Raw genomic sequence first — 26253 nt, 5'->3', positions numbered from 1 at the left:
GGATGGGGTGGGCCCAGCTTGGCGCTGTCGACGAATCAGCACCCTCAAACAGCGGGGGCGGAAGCGGAAGCCCTGGGGTGGCCTTGGGTTCCGCTGTGGGGGATGTCCCGTGGGAGTGAGTGAGGAAATCTTGGGGCCGGCGGGTTTGAGTGCTCGCCTTTTATCTGCCGGCAGAATCGGGCCAAGAGACGCCTGCAGGTGCGGGAGGGAGGAAGCTCCACCTCCCAAGAAAAGAGCAAGTGGGCAGGCAGCTGCGGGGCGGAACCGAACTGCGTGCAGGGTGTTTAGAAGTCGGTCCTGGTCGGCGCCGCTGTCCGCGAGGCCATGGTGGAGGCGGAGCTCTGGGCGATACCCAGGTGAGGGCAGCGCCTCCACCCGGGGATTCCACCGCGGAAAAACTGGGTAGATGCGGGGCAGGGAAGAAAGGATGCTGCCCGCACTGCTCCCTGGTAGCACCCTGAGCGGCCGCAGTTGCGGTAACAGCAGCAGAAAGCACAACGCGGGCCGAGGAGGCGACTCGAGCCGCTGGTAAAGTCGCCCAACAGCTGTTTTCTCCGTAGTATGCGAGTTGACAAAACAGCCAAAGAACAGGGCTCCCCATCACAGTCTCCTTCGAGCTCTTTTTCCTTGCTACTTGGAGCTGATTTATGCGGAAACATGCCTTGCACTTGTACCTGGAGGAACTGGAGACAGTGGATTCGACCTTTAGCGGTGGTCATCTACCTGGTGTCCATAGTGGTTGCGGTTCCTCTATGCGTGTGGGAATTACAGAAGCTGGAGGTAAGAGTGTCCTTCACCATCAGCCTCTACCCTTTAAAGTTGCCCATTTTTACCCCAGATGCCCCAGACTCTATATCCTGAAAATTGTCATGTAAATGAGCCCAGTCTTAGTTGATAAACCTGTCTGGTTTCTTGTTCACGGTTTTTCAAAGCATGCCGCAGGTGGAAGGAGGACCAGGTCGAGAAAATAGTTAGAATATATTAAGATTGCTGCTTAGAAGAGCACTCTTTTGCAAGTATTCATCAATTCCCAGAAAGTAAGGTAATTTTATTCCTGAAATCTGATCTGTTCAGATATTGGACTTTACTAGATCAAATAAACTACTTTGAAAACCATGTATTGAATTTTACTAGCATTTAACTAGCTTCCTGAATTAAAGGATTCTAGTTGGTTTAACTTTGTAGTTTGTTTTTACTTACACATTAGGTCTTAACCCACAAAGATTTTGCAAAAAGTTCCTTGTATATTTTTTGATGTCATATTCTTATTGTGACATCAGTAAAGTACTACAGGCGGGAAGACCCCAAGGTAAATACTCAACTTAGATGGGTACTTTATAAAAATTGTATAATGAATTTTAAATTCTAAGTTAATACCAGAAAGTACTTTTATTTAGCAGCACCTGTTTTACAAGAGCATTGGCAAGACCATGGCTATTTTAGGCTTTTTATTATGGAAATGATTTTTCCATAATTAAACAAAATGCAGCTTAATATACATTTGTTTTCTGAATGTTCACTAAATTATATTTTGTTGACTTTCGCATATTGGCATATTCTCTGTAGTTATTTTTAATGTTAATAAAACATTCCACTACATTAAATATTCCCCATTTGTTAGATGTTTAGGTTATTCTCATAATTTACCTACCAGAATTCAAGTATAGACATCTTAATACAAAGTAGGTATCTTTTACTTGGGAGTATTTTTTTGGAGTGTGGTATAGTAACTCCTTTTAAGGCTAATATGTATAATATCAACCTAGTTTAAGATTTCTCTTGTTGTTAGTTAACTGTAGTTTTTAAGTGCCAGCTTTTAAGGAAAATTTTAATCTGCAATCTCTACTGCAAACACCCTGAACCAAATTCTCTTCATGTCTTGTCTGGACTATTCTCAATTCACCAGCCAAAGTATCTAATTAAAACATAAGTCACATTATGTGCCTCTTCTCTAAATTTTCCAATCACTCATAGTCCCAGATTGAAAGCCGATATCTCTAACTATGGCCATTATGGCCCAACATAATCTGACACCACCCCTGCCTCATTCCCCTCTGACTTTCCCCAATTCTGGGCTTCCACCACAATGACTTTGCTCACACATGTGGGGTAGGCTACCTCCTTAGGGCCTTTGCATTAAATGTTCCCCCTTCATGGCGTGCTCTTACTCCAGATGGTAATAATCCTTTACATCCTTCAGGTCTTTACTCACATGTCACCCAGTTGCCCTGTTTTAAAAATTTCAAGGTTTCCTTCATCACAGTGATAAATCAGGCTTGTGTTCTATCTATATGGTGAGAGCTAAAAACCTGGCACCCACCTGCATGGAACTTAGTGGTGAAGACCAATACAACAACAACAACAAAAACCCAAATCAATAAAATAAAACCGTATAAAATGGCTATGCTACCAGCTATGGACAATTAAGTGGAAGTAAAGGACGTTAGAAAACTCTTTATGGTAGTTAAGAGGTCATTGGTACCCGAGTTACAATGACTTACAGCCCAAATCAGGATAGCAGAAATAGAGATGGAAAACTGAATTTTAAATATCGTTGGCAGTGAAGAAACAAGACTTGACAGTAGGTTGGGTTGGGGAGGAGAGGCAATGAGAGAAAAAGAAATCAAGAATGACTGTGAGGTTTTTATCTTGAACAACAGGGTAAATGGTGATGCCAGTTAGTGGGATGGAAAATTGATAGGGACAGGTTTGAGAGAAATTGAGTTCTGCTTTAGACCTTTAGTTTGAGGTATATGAGAGACAATCAGATGGGCATGTCAGATACACAGTTGGGTATGCAAGTCTAGAGCTCAGAAAGGTTTGAGCTGCAGATATTAATATGAGAGTTGTCAGAACAGAGATGGTGTTTAAAGCCATAAGGATGGGATGCCTGGGTGGCTCAGTTGGTTAAGTGCCTGCCTTGGGCTCAGGTCATGATCCTGGAGTCCCGGGGTGGAGCCCGATGTCTGGCTCCCTGCTCAGTGGGGAGCCTCCTTCTTCCTCTCTCTCTCTCTGTCAAATAAATAAATAAAATCTTTGAAAAAAAATAATAAAGCCATAAGGATGGATGAGATTATAAAGGCTGAGGACCTGGCACCAACATTTAGAAATCTGGTAGAGGAATAGGAGCTTAACAAAAAAGCATCAGCCGGTGAGGAAACGGAATGCCAAAAGAGTGGTCATGGAAGCCAGAACAGGAGGGTGTTTCAGGAAGTAAATAGTGAACGATGTCCAGTGCTACTGAGACGTCTGTTGGTTTTCATAAGATAGGAGGGTCATTGGTGATCCTAGTAATGGTTTCAGTGGAGTTGTAAGAGCTGAAACTAGAGGGAGTTGTTGGAAGAATGAATGTGAGGCAAAGAAGTGATATCAGGATATGAAGACAAGTATTTTGTTCATTTTTGGTTTTGTTTTGAGTATTTTGACTCTGAAATGGACCAGAAAAATGAATGGCATTGTAGATAGGAGTGTGGATGAGGGAAGCTTTTTTTTTTTTTCTCATTATGTTTTGTTTTTAAGGTTACATACAATAACTAGAGCATGTCCCCAAGATTTAGGTATAATTTTATTTAATCTTCTTAAAACCCTTGAAGCATAGGAATTGTCCTCGTTCTGTAGATGTGAAAACTGAAACAGAGATAGTGGCTAACATAACATTGTGCTAAGTGCCTTATATACAATATATCATTCTGTTCATCATTATTCACTAAATGAGTTTATGTATCTAAAATGCTTAACATGGGGCCTGCCACGTAGTAGGTGTACAGGAAGCCCTAATCATCACTGTTGTTTTTAAAATTTCAGTATTGCGTTGGAGCAGCAATTCTTTTTCTTGTGGAATAATATCTTAGTTGGGATTAGGTTCTCAGTTGAACACCTAAGGCAGAGTCACATACCTCTGCTTGAGCATTAAATGTTTAGGGTCAGTTTTGCATGAAAAACATTTGTCTTTTAAACACTAGAATCCCTGTGCTTGACACTGTGAGAAGTCAGCGGGAACTGAAATTGCAGAAAACAAGAAGTTCATAGAGCCCATCCCATGCCCATGGTGGGGCATATACTTATTTATTGGAATGGCAAGATGACCATCTGCACTACTTAAACTATTTCTGTCTCTTACTTGGCTGAGCATGTATAATGAAAGTCCAGTAAGTTAAATGCACACATAATGTCACACTACTCTGCAGTCATTTTACCCTGTCCTATGTGTACTTATGCCCCAAGTAGCTACTCTTTATGTTAAGTGCTCCTCTCTTCCTGGGAGGAAGTAAGCACTCTCTTACTGCACTTTCCTCTCTGCTCTGAAAGCATTTGGCTCAGGTTCACTTAACTCACTCCTGGATGTTTGTCCTTAATAGTTTTTTCTTTTCTCTCTACTTTCTTCAAGTTACCGTTGGGGGGAAGGGGGGGCAGGGAGTCTATTCTACTTATCTCCTCATTTTGTGAACCAAAACAACCCTGCTTCTGGCTGATAAGTCTAAATAATCTTAATGATACCCTCATATCAGTGTGTCTCAAGTGTGAATAATTTATTTAGAAATAAATGTAAATTAAAGGTAATAATTATATTAATAATTTCTACAGATACCTAACATTTACTTATTGTGCATCTTAAATATGTGCACACACAAAACAGATTAGATTTCTTATGCATATAGCTTTTTTAGGTAACTCAAAAGTCAAACAACTATAAAATCATGATTCAAATTAATGGCATTCATGTGTACAGATGATGTGTTTCTGAAACTACCACCTGCAATGTAAAAATGGTACTAACTCTGTGATGCAAGTTTTTTTTTTTTTTTTTAATTTGGCATCACTCTACTGAAATAACTCAGTTCTCTAGTCACTTGTTTTATGATCATTTGAAAAGAACTTTCTTTTTTATAGCACACTGAGGATGCTTGGCCTTCATTAGTCACAAGCACATCATTTTTCTCTTAAGTCTACCACCAAGTTAGCACTAAGGCAATTATAAAAACAAATATGGGCCCATTAAAATTACTTGACAGTACTGTTCTTATCACCTTATAACAGAGAAGATCTAGAATATGCTGCTATTATTAAAATGAATACAGGTCTTCCTTGACTTATAATGGGGTTATGTCCTGATAAGCCCATCATAAGTGGAAAATATTGTTCGTAAAAATGCATTTAATGCACTTAACCAGCCAAACATCATAGCTTAGCCTAGCCACATTAAATATGCTCAGAACATTTACAGTAGCTTACAGTTGGGCAAAATCATCTAACAGCCTATTTTATAATAAAGTACTGAGTATCTCATGTAATTTTTTGGATACTGTACTGTACTGAAAGTGAAAAACAGAATGGCTGTGTGGGTACAGAAGGTCCTCAACTATGATGGTTTGACTTAGGATTTTTTGGCTTTATAATGGTGTGAAAGCAGTATACATTCGGTAGAGACCGTACTTCAAATTCTGAATATTGATCTTTTCCTGGGTTAGTGCTGTGTAGTATAATGTTCTTCTCATGATGCTGGGGCTGTGCAGCAAACTAGCTTTCAGTCAGCCACGCAATCATGAGGGTAAACAACCAATACATTTAAAGCCATTCTGTGCCCATATAGCCATTCTGTTTTTCACTTTCAGTATAGTATTCATTAAATTATATGAGATATGAGATCTTGAACTCTTTATTATAAAGCAGGCTGTGTGTTAGATGATTTTGCCGAACTGTAGGCTAATACGAGTGTTCTGAGCATGTTTAAGGTAGGCAAGATAATATTTGGCAGGCTAAGTGCATTAAATGCAGTCTCAACTTAGGGTATTTCAACCACGATGGGTTTATGGGTTTATTGGGATGTAACGCCATCGCACGTGGAGGAAGTTGTAAGTGTGTAGATTGTTTACCCTCGCGATCCCATGGCTGACTGGGAGCTACAGCTCCCTGCCCCTGCCCAGCATCAGGAGAAGAATATCATACCACATAGCAGAAAACTCAGGAAAAGATCAAAATTTGAAGTATAGTTTCTACTGTATGCATATCACTTTTGTACTATTGTAAAGTCAAGAAATTGAAAGTTGAACCAGGTAAAGTCTGGGACCACCTATACTCAATTTTAAATGAAATTGAGCCAAACAAAAATCCCTGGAAAATGATTGCTCAGACATTCCTTTTAGAATCTTCACCTTCACATACTTGTTTTTCACTTACTATTTTGATTAATCTCCAGCATTCGGCAAGACTTTTTGTGTAGTTGACCCTTGAACAGCATGGGTTTGAACTACTGCAGGTCCACTTATACACAGATATTTGTCGATAAATACAGTGTTGTACTGTAAATGTATTTTCTCTTATGATTTTTAATAGCATTTTCTTTTCTCTAGCTTGCTTTATGGTAAAAAAAACAGTGTTAAAGGACTGTTTATGATATTGGTAAGGCTTCTGGTCATACAGTAGGCATAGTTTTTGGGGAGTCAAAAATTACATACAGATTTTCGACTGTGCAGGAATTGGGGGTGCTAACTCCCAAATTGTTGAAGGGCTAACTGTATATGCTTTTCAAGTTTTCCATACTGTTTAGTATAGAAGTTGATTGTTATAAAAATACATTTGTTCTCTATACTTTTGTTTTTTATACTCCTGTTGAAAAAAAGTATCTTGTTCAAAACAGTAAAATTAGAAGTTGTGGACTTCAGCTCTTTTAATTAACTGTTCAAACCCCAAAAGTACCAAAATTAGATGCCACTTTTTTCCTTTAAAAAGTTAGCATTGGGGCGCCTGGGTGGCTCAGCCGTTAAGCGTCTGCCTTCGGCTCAGGTCATGATCCCAGGGTCCTGGGATCCAGCCCCATATCAGGCTTCCTGCTCGGCGGGAAGCCTGCTTCTCCCTCTCCCACTCCCCCTGCTTGTGTTCCCTCTCTCGCTGTCTCTCTCTGTCAAATAAATAAAATGTTTAAAAAAAAAAAAGTTAGCATTAACTTGTACTCCTGCCTTGAAGAGTGAATTCACAAATTAATATAAAATTCATTCCCTAGGGCCCCACAGATAGAACAGTTTCTTTTTTTTTTTTGCCAGGAAGTGAGTGGATCATTTCAACTCTACCTTAAGATGAGATAGTTCAGGGGTGCATGGGTGGCTCAGTCAGTTGTCTGCCCTCAGCTCAGGTCATGATTCCAGGGTCCTCGGGATCCAGCCCTGCATCTGGCTCCCTGCTCAGCATGTCTGCTCCTCTCTCTTCCCACTGCTCCTCCTCCCTGCCTCGTGCTCTCTGTCTCTCTGTCTCAAATAAATAAATAAAATCTTAAAAAAAAAAAAGATGAGATTGTTCAAAGTATATTTTTAGAAATTGAGCTTTTAAAGGATAAAATATTGTCAGATACTGACTTAAAAAAAGAAATTAGAGCTTTTTAAAATGTAATATCCTGAGTTGATACTGTTGTATATAAGAGGGGTAGCCCATATTAACACAGTTTGTCTGGACAGTAGTTGTAGCAGTACTTATCATCAAGTGGGAGGGTTAAAAGTGTTAGGCAATACTCAATACACATTTAACATGTTGGGTAACAATAAAATTCACAGAAAATGTAGGTAGGATTTTAACTCTCCAAACATAAAAACAAAGGTGTAGACCATAAAAGATTTTTGGGGGCGCTTGGGTGGCTCAGTTAAGTGTCTGATTCTTAAGTTTCAGCTCAGATCATAATTACGGGGTCATGAGATCAAGCCCTGTGTTGGGCTCTGCCCTGAGCATGGAGGCTGCTTGTGATTCACTCTCTCTCCCTGCCCTTCTGCCCCTCCCCACCGCGTGCGCGTGCTCCCTCTCTCCCTCTCTCTCAAAAAAATAAAATAAAAAATTTTAAAGATTTTTAGACTTGACTTGTGGAAAATTTAAAAACTTCTGTACATCCCCAAACACAATAATCAAATATAAAAGACAACAAGCTGAGGAGAAATGATATGATGTTAATATTCTTAAGGTACACAGTGCTGTTACAAAAGGCCTCACAAGGAAAAATGCTCAACCCCATGAGGAAAAATCCTCCCCCTCCCTCTGCAAAACCACAAATAGGCTGTTTTTCGAAAAAGAAAAATAATAGCCACTAGTCATTTGGAAAATGTTGGGCCTCCTTAATAATCAAACATAAATGTAAGAAATAAAAATATTTTATTTAGCTTTTTAGTTTTAATATCAGGATTTATTTTAATACTTTTTTTTAAGGTTGGAATACACACCAAGGCTTGGTTTATTGCTGGAATCTTTTTGCTACTGACTATACCTGTATCACTTTGGGTGATATTGCAACATTTAGTACATTATACACAACCGGAACTACAGAAACCAATAATAAGGTAAATATTAATATATTTTAATTCTTCTAGTGTTATGTTCACTTATTTCATAAATATGATGTAAAATGTTTTTAACTTATGCTTTGCTTTCCAACTAGGATTCTTTGGATGGTACCCATATACAGTTTAGATAGTGTAAGTATGTTTCATTTTATCTCATTAGCTAAGAACGTGCCTGATGATACAACTATATTTACAGAATGCTTAAGGTAATGAAAGTTTATTATTTGGCAATAAGAAGTCAGATTAATAAGAAAAGTGAAAAGATTCACTTGTTTTTAATGTTAATAAGAAAGATGAAGTATGACAATAGAAAAGATGGGTGTTTTAAATTTTTAAAAATCTATAGGTATTTTCTTTGCTTAATCTTTTAAAGTTTCCAAGTACTAGTTCTTAGTCCTTTAAAGATTTTAATATTTAAAATTACATTATCATCCTTTTTATTTATTAAATCTTTTATTTGGGGGTAAAAAAAAAACCTTCCTTGATGGAGTCTAACAGGCATTTGTCACAGATGACTGCCTTAATTTGATGACATATAAAGGAAATGTCTTTAATTGCATTTTCTATGACCATCTCAAGGAAAATTTCAGATTATATTTAAGAACCCAATAAAATAATTTAGCTTCTTTCTTCATATTCACTATTTACCCCCCAACACGAATGTTTTTACCAATATCCAGTATGTTTATTGCTTTTAAAAGTTCATTTCACAGATTGTCTGGGAGCTCTCATAAATTTTCGAAAGTTTGATGTAAATATGTGATAAGACATCTCAAGTTTAAAAATCAGCATTGTGATTACCATGAATTGGAATGGCAATTCGTTTTATCTTAGCTGCAACTGTTTTTAACATCTGTGCTTTTTCATAGTGGATAGCTTTGAAATATCCCAGCATTGCAATATATGTGGATACCTGCAGAGAATGTTATGAAGCTTATGTCATTTACAACTTTATGGGATTCCTTACCAATTATCTAACTAACCGGTATCCAAATCTGGTATTAATCCTTGAAGCCAAAGATCAGCAGAAACATTTCCCTCCTTTATGTTGCTGTCCACCATGGACTATGGGAGAGTAAGTATGTTTTGTTTTAATCTTTTTATGTTTTTAAGCATCAGTCAGGTCTCTGCAAAGCAGCGTGTTAAGTACTATGAGCAGGACAGAAAGTTTAAGAAGAGTTCCTACCCTCAAGTAGTTCATAGTCAAGTTTAAAGAGTAAGAAAACACATTTTCATAATCCATACATACAAAGTACTCTCTTGTACTTTATTTATCCTAAATAGAAAACTTAAAACATTGCAGGGAAAAAACATCATAAATCATTTAATCAACATCCTTTTACTCTTGGGACCCAGGATCTACAGAGATATACTCAGGATTACATTGGTTAATGACAGAATCAGGTGTAAGACCCAGGGAAAGATAGTCTAGGTGGGGAAACAGCATATGATATGAAATAGGAGCAACAAATAGTGCTTATTCTAGTACTAAATAATGGGCTGTTAGCCTTATATATCCATAGAGGACAGTAAAGGAAAATAAAGCCTGAAAATGTCAGTTGAAGCTAAGATTGCATTTTTTAATTAATTAATTTATTTACTTATTCATTCATTCATTCATGAGAGAGAGAGAGAGGCAGAGGCAGAGGGAGAAGCAGGCTCCCTGTGGAGCAGGGAGTCCGATGCGGGACTCGATCCCAGGACCCTGGGATCATGACCTGAGCCGAAGATGCTTAACCGACTGAGCCACCCAGGCATCCCTAAGATTGCATTTTTTACATGAATGAGCCATTGGATATTTTTCAGCAAGGAAACGTTTGAAGATAGCATTTTAGAAGGATTAATTGTGCAATACTATACAGAATGCATTAGAGGCAGGAAGATTCCAGAAATGGGGAAATTAGGAGGTTATTATTACTAGTCCATTTGTGAGATAAGCTGCAAAGGAGGGATGAAATTGGAATAGAAAGGAAAGAGACTGCAACTGAAGAACTGGTAGGACTTGATCACTGATAATGGGGAACAAGGTGAAAGTTGCAAGTCAAGATGACTGGGATGATTTGGAGTTATACTAATCAGTGTAGATACAAAACCTGGGGATACCTATATTACCTACCATGCAATACAGAACCATTTGTACACCACTGGGACTAAATATGTCTCTAGTTTACATACTTGGCAATGACAGGGAGCTACCTAGCTATTTTAAATCATAAGCTCTTAATGTGTTCATTAAAACACTTGATATGTATTTAGCACTTAGTGTGTGCCAGTATACGGATATATCCTAGTGCATGTAACAGATGTAGAACTCATGGAACCTACATTTTGGTTCACACGTTTGGAATTAAATGAACACACAAATATAGAGTTACTTATATCAGGAAATGCTATGAAGGAAAAGGAACAGGAGACTATGAAAGAGGAATAGTAAGGGAAAACTATTGTAAGTTGGGGATGGGGGGGAGATACTGTGCTCAGCAACAAATACAATATGGATAGGGAGATTTGTAGCTAATGAGCAGATTGAAGCGATCACTGGATAGAAAAATACTAAGAGAAGACATCAAGGGAATGGGGATTCTCTCTAAAATGGCATAATAGAATTCTTGCTAAGGGCAGACCAAGCACTTACATATCAAGACTGGGGGATGAGGAGCTTATCAAATATCAAATATCAAGGGTAATCAGGTGTCAAGGGTAGGCAGATGACTTAGCAGTATTCTTACTCAGTCTGACTTAGGCCAAGGACAAGGCCTAAGAATGATGCCTAGTTGAAAAGACAACTCAGAGGAGACCTATCTAAAGTTTGGTCAGGAGAGAGTCATTGTCAGATGAGAAGCCATTATAGGATGTTGAATAGAGGACTAGTGCCCAAATTTCATTTTCAGAGATTATTGTGTTCTTTGTAGACTGAATTGCAAGTGGAGAAAGATGGAAGAGATTGCAGTGGTCCAGTAAATATAATGATGATGGCTTGACTTTGATTAGGACTCTCCTCCTAATAATACAGAACCTAAAATGAGGATCTAGCTATATCTTCACAGTGACTCATCACAATTAGCTAGTGGTCCACTAAAACCCCAGACCTTTTTCAAATGATGCTACTGGTCAAAATCCCCCTATTCTATGCTTGTGCAGTTGATTTGTTCCTAACTACACAATTAACATTTATTCTTGTTAATTCTCTTTGTATTTCATTTTTTCCTAAGACTCTTGAATTCTGCCTGAATAATGTCAGCAATGCATCCATAGTTATAACTCAGGTATTCGTTCCTTTGAAAAAAACATTGTTTACCAAAGTTAATGCAGTTTTAGCAATAATAAAACATCTCTTGTGTATAAATACATTGTAGGTTACCAGTCTCCCTCTAGTAGGTAACTGGCGTTACAAATCTGATAATTAATCAGGCTGTTGCTCTTTAGGATAATTCAGTATAGTGCTTTGGTTATAAGATGTAAATACCATGGCAAGTGTGCAGTTGTTAACTGATTAAAAAACTAAGTCTGCTTTTTATCCTCTTGCTGTAACTTAAGCAGTGAGCACAATGAGTTTTCTTTCAATGAACCTTAAATTTTGTGTATGTTCATGAGAGGAGGGGAAACAGTTTACCTGTTGATTTAGTGTACTGGTGAAACAAATGTTTTCATGAAATGGTACTAATCCTTATTATATATTCCCTTCCTTTTGTTTTTAAAATTCAGGTCATGGCCTACCAAGTTAAATTTGACAGTTTGAAAAAAATGCTCTAGGGTATATACCTTGTAGTGGCATGCTAGGTCTTTAGGTTTTGTTCAGCTTTGTTACTGGTAAATTGTTTTCTGAAGTGGCAGTACCATATTCCTCTCCCACCGACAGTATAAAACACTTCTGATTGAACCACATTCTCACCTACATTTGGAATCTTTATATTTGCCTGTCAAGAGAATATAAAGTGGTGTGTTGCTGTGGTCTTAATTTGGATTTCCCTGATTAGTAATGAGGTTGAGCAACTTTTTATATGTTTATTAACCATTTTTGTTTCCTTTCCGAGGAATGCTTGTTTCTGTTTCTCTTTTTTTTTAATTTTTAAATTTTTTAAAGATTTTATTTATTTATTTATTTGACAGAGAGAGACACAGCGAGAGAGGGAACACAAGCAGGGGGAGCGGGAGAGGGAGAAGCAGGCTTCCCGCGCAGCAGGGAGCCCGATGCGGGGCTCGATCCCAGGACCCTGAGATCATGACCTGAGCCGAAGGCAGACGCTTAACGACTGAGCCACCCAGGCGCCCCTCCTTTTCCATTTCTAATGCTATTAGTATCTTTAATTTTTTTCTTTGAACAATCTGGTCAGAAGTTTGCCTATTTTTACTAGTCTTTTCAAGAACTGATTTTTGGGGGCATCTGGGTGGCTCAATCAGTTAAGTGTCTGCCTTCTGCTCAGATCATGATCTTAGGGTCTTGGGATTGAGCCCCGCATCAGACTCCCTGCTCAGCGGGGAGTCTGCTTTTCCCTTTGCCCTTCCCTCCACTTGTGCTCTCTCTTGCTCTGCTTGCTCTCTCTCTCAAATATTAAAAAAAAATAATAAAAAACATTTTAAAAAGAACTGATTTTTGGCTTTGTTGATTCTCTGTGTAATATATTGGTTTTCTCTATCATTAATTTCTGCCCTATTTTTACTTCCTTTTTCCCATTTCTTTTGGTTTACTCTCTTTTCCTAACATGTTAGTCTTAGCTCACTAATTTACATAACCTTTCTTCTTCCTTTCTTTTAAAGATTTCTTACATTTTTTAAGTAATTTTTTTTTTTAAAGATTTTATTTGACAGAGACACAGCGAGAGAGAGGGGACCCAAGAGGGGGAGTGGGGGATGGAGAAGCAGACTTCCTGCCGAGTAGGGAGCCTGATGCGGGGTTCGATCCCAGGACCCTGAGATCATGACCTGAGTGGAAGGCAGACACTTAACAACTGAGCCACTCAGGCGCCCCGAATTTTTTAAGTAATTTTACACCTAATGTGGGGCTCGAACTTAACCCCGAGATCAAGTCACATGGTCTTCTGACGGAGCTGGCCAGCCACCCCCTTTCTTCTTTAATACTGCATTGAAAACTACATTTTCCCTCCACGTTCTACATTCACTTAATTCCAACTTTTTTTTATTGAAAAATGTAATTGACATACAGTAAGTTAATAAATTATCCTAATTATAGTAATTTCAGTTCAAAAAATTGTTCAATTTTTTTTTTTTAAAAGATTTTATTTATTTGACAGAGAGAGACACAGCGAGAGAGGGAACACAAGCAGGGGGAGTGGGAGGGGGAGAAGCAGGCTCCACGCAGAGCAGGGAGCCCGATGTGGGACTCGACCCCAGGACCCTGGGATCATGACCTGAGCCGAAGGCAGTCGCTTAACCGACTGAGCCACCCAGGTGCCCTGTTCAATTTTTTTTTTTAAAGGGCAGAGACATTTATGATTATTCATGGGGAAAAGATGGAGCACGTACATTCAGGAAACATGTACCATATATTCCCATGTTTACTTTGGGGTGGAGACTTGACATCAGAATGAAGCAAAATTGAGTCCCTGATGTGAGGAGGTTATCTTAGGACAAGGAGAAGGGGCTGTGGGCATGCTCTGAGAGCTGGTACAACCTGGATGGGGTCTTAGGCTCCTTCTCTCAGGAAAGAAATCAGGACCTTGCTTGTTCATAGGCTGCAGCCGTATCAGTTGACCTTGAGTCCAGACTTCTGCAGGGACAGCTAGTATTGGTAGCAGGGCCTGGTAAGGCTGAGGGGAAGCAGGGTATCAGGCCAACATTTCCAAGGGGCTTTATTGGCTCCATAAAGTCGATCTTTCTTAAAGCTGTCTCATCATATCAGTCTACGCATGTGTCTCTTAAAGATGACATTCCATACTCAGTATTTATATGTATTACAAAATGACCACCACAGTAAACCTAGTTAATATCCCACCACCACATAAATCCCAGATTTTATATTTTATATTTTCATTATCGTCCATGTAATGTTTTTAAATTTCTATTGGGATTTTTTCTTTACTGGAGTTACTCTGGAATATTTTAAATTTCCAAACAGGATTTCGGGTGGGGGGGTAGATTTTCATTTTATTTCTTTTCATTGCAGTCAGAGAATATACTCGCCCTGAGACAGTCTTTGGAATTGGTTAAGATTTGTTTCATGTCCTTTACTACATGATCAGTTTTTATAAAGGTTCCTTGTATGCTTGAAGAGATTGTATATTCTATATTAATGAATGACTGTATTATATTTATGTCCATGGGATCAGTCTTATGTGTTATTCAATTTTTCTGTATTTCTGTTGATTTTGGCTACTTACACTGCCAGTTACTGAAAAAGATACTTAAATTCTGCCACTGATTGTCACTTTCTGTACTTTTGTCAGTTTTTGTTTTATATATTTTGATGCTGTTTCTATTCCAAATAATCTTTTTTGTCTTGGATGCCTGAGTGGCTCAGTCAGTTAAGCATCCAGCTGTTGATTTTGGCTCGGGTCATGATCTCAGGGGGTCATGAGATCAAGCCCTGTATTGGGCTCCATGCTGAGTATGGAGCCAGTCTCTCTCCCTCTTCCTTCTTCCTCCTCCCCTCCCTCTCCCCTCACACGCATGCTTTCTAATAAAAAAAAAAAAACCAAAAACTTCTTTGTCTTAAAGGTATTTTCCTGTTCTTTCTTTTGTTTAGTATTTGCCTGGCATATCTTTCTCTACCTTTGACTTTCATCCTTTCCATTTCCTTATGTTTTAGATATATTACTTTTTTTAAGTTTAGTATTTTTTGAATTCTAATCTGACAATTCATCACTTAAATTAGGCCATTTACATTTTTGTGATTATTGATATATTCATTTAAAATCTTGACATCTGTTTTCTTTTTGTCTCACTTTCTTCTATCCTTTTATGATTGATTCCATTTTAAAGTAAGGCTTTATTTTAGAATAATTTTAAATTTACAGAAAAGTTGCAAAGACAGATTTCTAATACACCCTTCAGCCAGCTTCTCCTAATGTTTAACATTTTATGTAATCGTGGTACATTTGTCAAAACTAAGAAATAACACTCGTGGGGTGCCCAAGTGGCTCAGTCAGTTAAGCGTCGGACTCTTGATTTCAGCTTAGGTCATGATCTCAGGGTTGTGAGATCAAGCCCAGTGTGGGGTTCTGTGCTCAGTCTGCTTGAGATTCTCTTTCTCTCCCTCTGCTCCTCCCCCCACTCACATGTTCTCTTTTTCTCTCTAAAATAAATAAATCTTGGGGCACCCCAGGGTCCTGGGATCGAGCCCCGCATCAGGCTCCCTGCAGCGGGAAGCCTGCTTCTCCCTCTCTCACTCCCCCTGCTTGTATTCCTGCTGTCGCTCGCTCTCTCTCTGTCAAATAAATAAAATCTTAAAAAAAATAAAAATAAATAATCTTAAAAAAAAAAAACGAACGAACATTGGTATAATACTTTTAACTGCAGACTCTTCAGATTTCCCAAGTTTTATCACTAATGTCCTTTTTCTAGGGTCCAGTTCAGGAATCTACATTTTAATAAAGATTTTAATAAATAATTTTAAAGTTTTCCAAACATTAGAGGAATACAAACAAATGTAAACAGAAAAATCTGTTTTAAAACACCCATATTTAACAAATATTAATATGTTATAGGTTTGTGACTATAAAATATATATATATATATTTTTTAAAGATTTATTTATTCACTTGAGAGAGAGAGAGAGAGTACATGAGAGGGGGGAGGGTTAGAGGGAGAAGCAGGCTCCTCGCTGAGCAGGGAGCCTGATGCGGGACTCGATCCGGGGACCAGGATCATGACCTGAGCTGAAGGCAGTCGCTTAAGCAACTGAGCCACCCAGGCGCCCGTAAAATATTTTTTAAGAAACCTTGAAAACCAAAAGCTTTTTCACAGCTCATATAGTGGCAAAACAGGGTATAATCTTTGACTATTTGTAATTTTAACATGACTATTTTACCTATTATGAAAATACGTATTTTACTGCAATTGTATCAACCTGTTTGATTGCGGGTGCTACTCCAGATTCCATTGGTAGGTAGTTATTTTGTTATTGTTGCTGTTTTCATTTTCTTACTCCATTTTTTTTATTTCATTTTTTTTCTTATGGGTTTAGAAGTTATACTTTCTAATGTTATCATGACTAGTTAAGAGGCTAAAATTTACTGTGACTACTTAAAGTCTAACTTTAATCTTAAAAATTAGACATTTTTTTGGATAGTTTTTAGTCTTTTGTAGATTTAACTACAAATATTAACAATTTACATGGGGCGCCTGGGTGGCTCAGTCATTAAACGTCTGCCTTTGGCTCAGGTCATGATCCCAGGATCCTAGGATCGAGCCCCACATCGGGCTCCCTGCTCGATGGGAAGCCTGCTTCTCCCTCTCCCACTTCCCCTGCTTGTGTTCCCTTTCTCACTGTCTCTCTGTCAAATAAATAAATAAACAAACAGTTTACTTGCTCCTTGCATCTCAGCGCTCTGTGGGATCATTTCCTTCTTTCTAAAGTCTGGCCCTTAAAATTAAGTTCCCTTTAGTGTCATTTTATCACTGGCAAATTTTCTCAGATACACTTATCCAAAAGTATCTTTATTTTGCCCTCATTCTTAAAAGACTGTTTTGCTGGGTGTAATTCTGTGTTGACAGGAATTTTCTTCAAGCATTTTGAAGATTTTATTCTAATTCTGGCTTCGATTACTACTGTTAGGCTTCTCCTGTTAATTCGTTATTCCATTATAGATGATCTGTCTCCACCTGCATTTAAGACCCCATCTTTGATGTTTTGCAGATCACTATGAAGTATTTAGGTTATTTTGTTTCTGTTTTAGTCCTGCTTAATTTACAGGGATTCATATCTTTAATCATTTCTGCAAAGTTCCTAGCCATAATCTCTTCTGATTTTGCCTTTCCTCTACTGCCTTCTGTAACTCTCACATTTTCCTCTTTGTCTCAGCCTTTGCTACATTCTGGGCAGTTTCTTCAAATACATCTTCAGTTCATTAATTCTCTACAGCTTTCAAAGGTAGCTAATTGACTTTACTTCATTTATAAAGAGTATGGGGCAGGAAGTACAGCATGTATAGCCAAGGCATTCTCTCAAGAGGTCTCCCAACAAGCCCAAGTGCACCCTTTAGGCCCCCACAGAGGGCACACTTAGCTGTAAGAGGGAGTGAACCACCTCAGCAGGGAGAAGAACCTCTCAGCACGCAGAACCCCAGCAGTTTCTTTATTCAATCCTATTAACATAACACCTCAAGGCTTGTATGCCAGATTCTCAATCTTCTCAGTTTAGATGTAAATTTTTTTTTAAGATTTATTTATTCATTTGAGAAAGATAGTGCACAAGGGGCGCCTGGGTGGCTCAGTTGGTTAAGCGACTGCCTTCAGCTCAGGTCATGATCCCAGAGTCCTGGGATCGAGTCCCACATCAGACTCCCGGCTCAGCGGGGAGCCTGCTTCTCCCTCTGACCCTCTCCCCTCTCATGCTGTTTCTCTCTCTCTCTCTCAAATAAATAAATAAAATCTTTAAAAAAAAAAAAAAGTGCACAAGAGGGGAGAGGCATAGAGGGAGAGGGAGAGAGACTCAAGCAGACTCCCCGCTGACTGCAAAGGCTAATAACATGGGGCTCGATCCCAGGACTCTTGAGATCATGACCTGAGGCGAAATCAAGAAGTTAGCCGCTTAACTGACTGAGCCAGCCAGGTGCCCCTAGATGTAACTCTTAAAGGGGATTCATAATACATAACATTGATAATCAGTTCTCCTGATAGTAGTGCTAAATAAAGCATTTGCCCTCAGAGCAACTTGGTCTTTTAAGGCTTGTACAAGGCTGTCAGGTAGAGAGCCTTTTTTGTTTTGGGACTTCCTGTTTTGTTTTTGTTACTCTTCGTGAATTTTCCCCTATGTTGAGTGAGCCCACCAACAGGATAAAAATTGTTTATGCAGGATCTTTGTTTGTCCTTTCATAATATCTAATCATTGATACTCTCTGGAATAATATTTAAATTCCAAACTTGAAACTGAACCTTAAATGTAAATAATACCTTCTGAATACACTTTCACATATACATGGACACAGTTCATATGTTACTCAGTCTTTCTTCCAGAAACATACAGGGACAAACTTGTGTTCTTTCTGTGCTGCAGTAATCAAGAATTTGAGACTGAACACAGAAAGGGAAACCTTTCAGAAGATGTAGTTGTCAAATAATTTAAAAAACAGCATTTAAACAATGTTTGCTACCATCCACATTCTTCCCCAGTTGTTCATTTAGAATGACTAAATTAAAAGGATTAAATATAAATATGGCATCATTTGTCAAAGTGACTTTAATTTGGGGGGCTTTGGAGAAAATATGGTACTATTTAAATGAGTAGTTGAAATGCTAAGGTTTTTTTTTCCCCCATTTGGCAGAGTATTGCTATTTAGATGCAAACTGGGTGTTTTGCAGTATACAGTGGTCAGACCATTCACCACCATTGTCGCTTTGTAAGTACAAAGAATTTATATTATCATTTTTTAAAATCCTCATGCTCTGACTTAAGCGAGAACAGCTGACACAAAGAGCATTAATTTACTTGTCTATGATATATATCTAGTCTGTTTTAAAAAACGTATACAGAAACCCTACAATATTAAAATAAATAAGGTGACCATTTATAAGCAAAGAATCACCACAGAATTCTTCTAAATAACATTCTCTACAGCTTTCTGGAAAACATTAAAAAAAATTTTTTTTCAAATATTAATGTTCGCACAGCTTTACAAAAATATCTGTTACATGAAGTTAAAGTATGCTACCTTAGGTCCACTATATGGTTTTATTTTCTATATGGATTATTTTCTATATGGTTAACTTAGAATATGAGTACTATATTCCAAGGATGAATCATGTTTTTCTTTTGTAAAAATTCTGTCGAGGCTTAGGAGGTGAGATAAAATGGTATTATCATTAAGCTATCTGGTAAAATAAAAATAGAAGAATATCAGATAAAGTGAGTGGATTGCATGTTTTGTCTGCTATTCATAATTAAATTGTGCATGTTCAGAGGAGGAGAAGGAGAAGGTGAAAGAAGCATTCATTTCTTTTTTCTACCTTTGAGCTAGCAATCCTTTAGTAACATTTACCTTAGAATTAAATCTAATTTATTTATGAAAGCATGCTTTATTTGTCTGCAGTTTAGAAACTGGGGAATCATGTAAGTTAATTCTTAGATCTGAGTGTTCATAAAATTTACCTTCCAAAATAGTTTGGGGAAAAAAATATAGTTGTATATATTGACTAGCATTACAATGCTTTTCAAAATTTCAAAATTCAAAAATAATTTTTTTAAATCTAGTAATTACCCCTTCTAATTCAATGTGTGTGTCTTATTTTAGATTTAAGATGGGGGAATAATCATATGGTAGCATTACTAGAAAAATTTTTAAATTTTAAACCACCTCAGTGACCAAAAATCAAGTGATTATCTGTAGGGTCTTTTAAATAAACTGACTTCTGAATTTAAGTATTACTGTCAATGCTATGTTTTAAAATATATTTTGATTTAGTTAATCATAAATCTCATTTTTACCATTTTTAAGAATCTGTGAGCTGCTTGGTATATATGATGAAGGGAACTTTAGCTTTTCAAATGCTTGGACTTACTTGGTTATAATAAACAACATGTCACAATTGGTAAGTAAATATTAATTTTAATTGTATTAAATTAGCATCTATGACTAAATTTTCTTAGAAGTTTCTTTGGGAATAAAGTTTGTTATTTTTTAATTTTGAAATTCAATTTATAGGAAAGAACTTGAAGAAACTTTAACATGTCTTTATACATATATAAAGACATAGTATCTTTGTAAATTACCTGGTGACTTTTACCTTGACCTGTTGTTCATGTTTGTTCATTTGGTCCTAGTAGTCATTACATAGTTGTGTGGATGTCATAAATAAAAGCACAATGCTATCCTTAAAAAACACATAACCTAGGCATACTCCATAAGAGAAAATGTCTAAAAAAAAAATGTCTAATTGGTAAATGATAGTACCAGGTTTGGTTTTTTTTTTAAACGTTTTTTTCTTTTTTAAGATTTTATTTATTTGAGAAAGAGAGAAAACGCACAAGCGCACACAAGCAGGGGGAGCAGCAGCAGGAGAGGGAGAAGCAGGCTCCCCGCTGAGCAAGGAGCCCGATGTGGGACTCGATCCCAGGACCCTGAGATCATGACCTGAGCTGAAGGTCAGACACTTAACTGACTGAGCCACCCAGGCGCCCCAGTACCAGGTTTGAATAAAAATGGAATAAAATTATCTCATATCTTTGGAATAAAGGAAAATTGCAAATGCCAAGTTTAAAGAAAAATGATGTTCTAGAAACTGAAATGCTCTAAAAAATAACTGTCTGGGGCGCCTGGGTGGCTCAGTTAAGCATCTGCCTGCAGCTCAGGTCATGATCCTGGGGTCCTAGGATCAAGCCCTGCGTTGGGTTCTCTGCTCAGTAGGGGGCTTGCTTCTTCCTCTCCCTCTGCCCTTCCTCCCCCCCCCATAAATAAATAATAAAGTGCAGCTTAAGAACATGCACTTTATTTAAAATCTTTAATGTTTTCAACAAAATAATAGGTGCAGTGGCATGCATGTGTGATATTAGATGTTTGTTATAATAATATGCCTTTGCATTCAAAGCTTTCGCATATAGGTTCATATTCTTTGGAACCAGTAATTCCATTTCTGGGAATGTATCCTCAAGAAATGGCTTATTTTTGGTTTGAATATCTTTGTGTTTGCAGCCTATCTTTTTTTTTTTTTAAAGATTTTATTTATTTGAGAGAGAAGGAGAGAGAGAGCATGAGAGGGGGAAGGGTCAGAAGGAGAACCAGGCTCCCCGTTGAGCAGGGAGCCCAATGTGGGACTCGATCCCGGGACACCAGGATCAGGACCTGAGCCGAAGGCAGTTGTTTAACCAACTGAGCCACTCAGGCGTCCCTACAGCCTATCATTTGTAATAGCCAAAGTCTGGAAACCATGCAAAGCCCAGTGATAGGGACTATTTAAATGTACTATGGTTCTTCCACTGACCAAAATATTAAGTAATCATTAAAAATAATCCTTATGGGGATGCCTGGGTGATGCAGTCGGTTAAGCATCTGATTCTTGGTTTCAGCTCAGGTTGTGATCTCAGGGTGGTGGGATTGAGCCCTCAGCGGGGAGTCTGCTTGAGATTCTATCTCCCTCTCCCCCTCGCGTGCACTCAAATAAATAAAATCTTTTTTAAAAATACGCCTGGGTGGCTCATTCGGTTAAGCAGCTGCCTTCGGCTCAGGTCATGATCCCAGGGTCCTGGGTTCGAGTCCCACATCAGGCTCCTTGCTCGGCAGGGAGCCTGGTTCTTCTTCTGCCTGCCTCTCCCCCTGCTTATGTTCTCTCTCTCTGACAAATAATTAAAATCTTTAAAAAAAAAAAAAATTCCTAGGGCACCTTTGTGGCTCAGTCGTTAAGCGTCTGCCTTTGGCTCAGGTCGTGATCCCAGGGTCCTGGGATCGAGTCCCGCAGCGGGGGCTCCCTGCTCAGCAGGAAGCCTGCTTCTCCCTCCCCCACTCCCTCTGCTTGTGTTCCCTCTCTCGCTGTGTCTCTTTCTGGCAATAAATAAATAAAAAATCTTTAAAAAAAAAAAAAAAAAAAGCCCCTTATGTGTAGAAGGGAAGGGTTGGATAATGGGACTGTGGACAACTTTGTATTTTTCTTTATTGCTTTCATATTCTAAAATATTTTACATGAACATTTTATATACTGTAATGGGAGAAACTAAACTTTCAGGGAAATGTTTATTTCTATGTACAATACACTAGGTTGTTACAACTGATTTCTAAAAATAGTTAATAAAGTCTTAAAAACTATTTTAAAAAAGTAAATTGAGCTGGATTAACATACTGCCCTCAAGAAAAATTGTTTGCTTACTTTCATATTTAATGGTCATAATTTTATTCATAGTACTTATTTACTGTGTTGTCTAATAAGCAGATATATTTTTACTTGGGCTGAATGAGGGCCTTTTCCTCCACTCATGACAGTCATTTGTTCATTGTTTTCTTTATGGGGCCCCATTAAGTGAATGCTGAAAACCATTTTCAGGGAAGACATTATGCATCTCTTCTGAGAAATTTCACATCCTATATTTTCATCCACAGTAAATTCTAAAAGCTCATTATTAATCTAAAAAATAACAGAACAGAAAGCCTAGAAAAATTTGCCTAAAACATTACTCTGTACCAGGTCTCTGTTTTCTCTAACTGTATTATTTCTGTTACCGTCTTTAGTTCTTCTTATTGAATAAGTTTAACTGTTGTTAATTTTGTTTCTAGTTTGCCATGTATTGTCTGCTCCTATTTTATAAAGTACTGAAGGAAGAACTGAGTCCAATCCAACCTGTTGGCAAATTTCTTTGTGTAAAACTGGTGGTTTTTGTTTCTTTTTGGTAAGTGTTGCTTTCTCTTAAATGTAATGTTTGCATTTTCTACAGGGCAGTAACACTGTTGATTAGGGAGGATTTTCAAAATAATCCTAATATAGAAAATGAATTAAAATGTCTCTACTTACCTTTTAAAAAAGTTCATCTGTTTAGCCCTTCTTGGTTTTTCATAAAGAAATAATCAGATGGTCACCATAACATTTATAAGAAGAAAATAATTTGAGACAACCTAACTGTCTCAACACTAGAGGAATCATTAAAAAATACATGATGGTCCTTTCATATAAGAGAATAGTCTGCAGTTTGGAAGATAAACATAAGAATATTTAATAATGTAAGGTAATGCTCATTTGCTAAGTAAAATATATTTTTTAAAGCAGAAGGCAAAACTGTACATGGTCCCAATTTAGTAAAAGGGTGGGTGATAGGGGACCTAGAAACAAATACATCAAATTTAACAGTATACAAATACAAAAAGGGGAAAAAGAATAATCCTTGAAATCCTACCACTCAGAATGAGTAACATTGTGGTGCAGATAATGTCACATATAAAATGCCACAGAAAGAGTTTCATACCATAAAAACTTGCAGAACTCAACGATACATTAAGTATGTTGTGGATATAGTCAGTAAAATGAGGATATATTTTCTTATCGTTTGGGATTGTTTTTTGGTTTTACTAAGTATTCTGTTCTGTGGATCTAACCTTTTAATTACTCTCCTATTGACATTTAGATTGTTCCTAATCCTTTCACCATTACAAGCAATATTGAAGTAAAATTCTTGTATTACAGAACTATATAAACCTGTCTCATTATTAGCTGTTTAAATTTAACCTAGGGTCATAGCCACGGATGTGCTTGAAATGTTGAATATGACTCCCATTTTGGGAGTCCAATGCCTTCTGAGTTGGTCTGTAGTTCGAGCACTTCCAACAAGACTGGTTTCAAAATGTTTTTAAAAATAATCTGAATAACTAATACATGTGTAAATAACACTTCAGTGTCTGTCCTTTATTTTAAATGCCTATTGTTCAAGGTTGTGGGCATTGTCTGTGTATAGGAAGAATTTAAAATCTATTAATTACTTGTATACACTTTCAAAACAAAGACATATAAACCAAGTTTTGAAGTTCCATGTGTATAAGAATGCATAATCAAAATTCACATGATGAAACTGTACTAGAAGAATAAATTTGTAAAGCAAATAAATGTATTTAGTATAGATATACGGTGTCTTCAGGAGTATGCTGTGAAGGTAGGGTGGTGGTGGTGGTGGTGGTCCACAGGTTGTGCTGGGGTTTAACTTTTTAAAATGGCATATTTTTAAAACAACTGCTCATTTTATGCTTGATATAGATATGGCGTTTACCTTTTCCTAACATATAGGCAAGCAGTAGTTATTGCTTTGTTGGTAAAAGTTGGCGTTATTTCTGAAAAGCATACATGGGAATGGCAAACTGTAGAAGCTGTGGCTACAGGACTCCAGGTTAGTGCTCTCTGTAAATAAAACTTTACTGTTTACTCATTTTACATATTATCTCCTAAACCTGACAACATGCAGGCCGTGAGGCTACTATTATCCTCACTTTACAGAGGAGAAAATGGAGGAGCCCTAGAGAGACTAGCCATCATCACTAATTTGTGGTAGAGCCAGGAACAGAACCTAGATTTTTGTTTTACCTAGTCAGTTTCTCTTTGTGCATTTCTCTTCTTAGTCTTTGGGCAGTGGATTGAGACTGCATTGTACTTTGCAAAAACATACTTGACTGAGGTAGTGTAAAGTTTTGTCCTTTTTTTAAGAGGTCAAAAATGAGTTATTTTGGGAAAATGAAAAAATGAATATAATCTTAGGGGGAAAAAACAGCTGTTGATACTGAAATACTTTTTGAAAAGAGAGAAAGATAGTGCTTTTCCTTTATCTACAAAACTAGATTTAAGCTGAAAGATGGCTGCTATTTTTGTTTTTGTTATTATAGGACTTTATCATCTGTATTGAGATGTTCCTTGCTGCTATTGCTCATCACTACACTTTCTCATATAAACCATATGTCCAAGAAGCAGAAGAGGGCTCATGCTTTGATTCCTTTCTTGCTATGTGGGATGTTTCAGATATTAGGGATGATATTTCTGAACAAGTAAGGCATGTTGGTAAGTACCAGCCATTTCATTCATCCAAATAGATAATTGTAGTTCTCCTGCTAGGGCAATTTAGAAGCTGTTTAAGAGATTAAAAGACTGTTTAGGGCACCTGGGTGGCTCAGTTGGTTAAGCGACTGCCTTCGGCTCAGGTCATGATCCTGGAGTCCCGGGATCGAGTCCCGCATCGGGCTCTCTGCTCGGCAGGGAGTCTGCTTCTCCCTCTGACCTTCCCCCTCTCATGCTCTCTCTCTCTCTCTCTCTCTCTCTCTCTCTCATTCTCTCTCTCAAATAAATAAATAAAATCTTTAAAAAAAAAAAAAGACTGTTTAAAGCAGTACCCGTAAAGCTCTTCAAAGTGAGAGATGGGAGGGGGGACTTATTCCTAGCATGGTAAGTTTATAGTGGTAAAAATAACTTTTGACTAACTTGAAAACCTTTCTATTACTTTAAAGGAAGGACAGTCATGGGACATCCTAGGAAAAAGTTTTTTCCTGAGGATCAAGATCAAAATGAACATACAAGCTTGTTATCCTCATCCTCACAAGATGCAATTTCTGTTGCCTCTTCTGTACCACCTTCACCCATGGGTCACTACCAAGGGTTTGGACACACTGTGACTCCCCAGACTACACCTACTACAGCTAATATATCTGATGAAATATGTAATGATACTACAGAAGAGAAAAAAGAACTTATAGATAAATCCGTGGCCTCCTGAACAATGTGCAAAAGCATTGCTCCTGCTACCATGATTTCATTACCTGGTATCCCATTGCTCAGGATTTTGTGCTTGGGACAAGCCATAAATGATGGAAAATTTCAACATAAAGAAGGTGAAAGCCAGGTACAACTACTGGATTTATATAACTGACTTGAGTTTTGTATATCACAAATAATCAGTCTAAATATCCTAGACTTAGACTTGATTTCTTAACATTAGAGTATCACATACTCAAATGGTAGAAGATGACTACTAAATGTTCCTAATGTTACATTGCTTTATCAAGAGGATGGACATTAAAAAAAAAAAAAAAATCAATGCTTCCTACCACTGCTGCATGAATATAATGCTCTGGATTTAGCAGAAAGTGTAATTTGGAAATCTGAATTAGTGGAACTTAATCATGTGCCATATATGCCTACCTAACAATTATTTCTCTATTTCTCAACTGGATGTCTTTCAATAAATAAGAATTTATCATTTATTTTCTGCAATTTTTTGTCTCTCATTCTTTAAACATAAACCCTTAATGTTTTTACAAAAAGTTCTTAATTAGAGGCACAGCAAAAAAGAAATAAGTCCAAAAAG

General features: G+C 37.5%; 1 protein-coding gene across 1 annotated transcript; it reads left to right on the top strand.

Annotated features, from left to right (window-relative positions):
• The first annotated feature begins 61 nt into the window (after positions 1-61).
• TMEM184C (transmembrane protein 184C) lies at positions 62-26149 on the top strand. The gene is made up of 10 exons (XM_035022946.1): positions 62-780; positions 8185-8315; positions 8414-8450; positions 9188-9393; positions 18761-18835; positions 19931-20024; positions 22697-22809; positions 24192-24291; positions 24782-24953; positions 25397-26149. Exons 1-10 carry the CDS (start codon positions 562-564, stop codon positions 25660-25662), a joined length of 1413 nt encoding a protein of 470 aa, XP_034878837.1. The 5' UTR covers positions 62-561; the 3' UTR covers positions 25663-26149.
• The last annotated feature ends 104 nt before the right edge of the window (positions 26150-26253 follow it).

Source organism: Mirounga leonina, unplaced genomic scaffold (assembly GCF_011800145.1).
Source record: "Mirounga leonina isolate KUSES-001 unplaced genomic scaffold, KU_Mleo_1.0 Mir_176, whole genome shotgun sequence".
NCBI lineage: Eukaryota > Metazoa > Chordata > Mammalia > Carnivora > Phocidae > Mirounga > Mirounga leonina.
The sequence above is the reverse complement of the archived record's forward strand: the minus strand, read 5'-3'. Positions and strand labels throughout refer to the sequence as shown.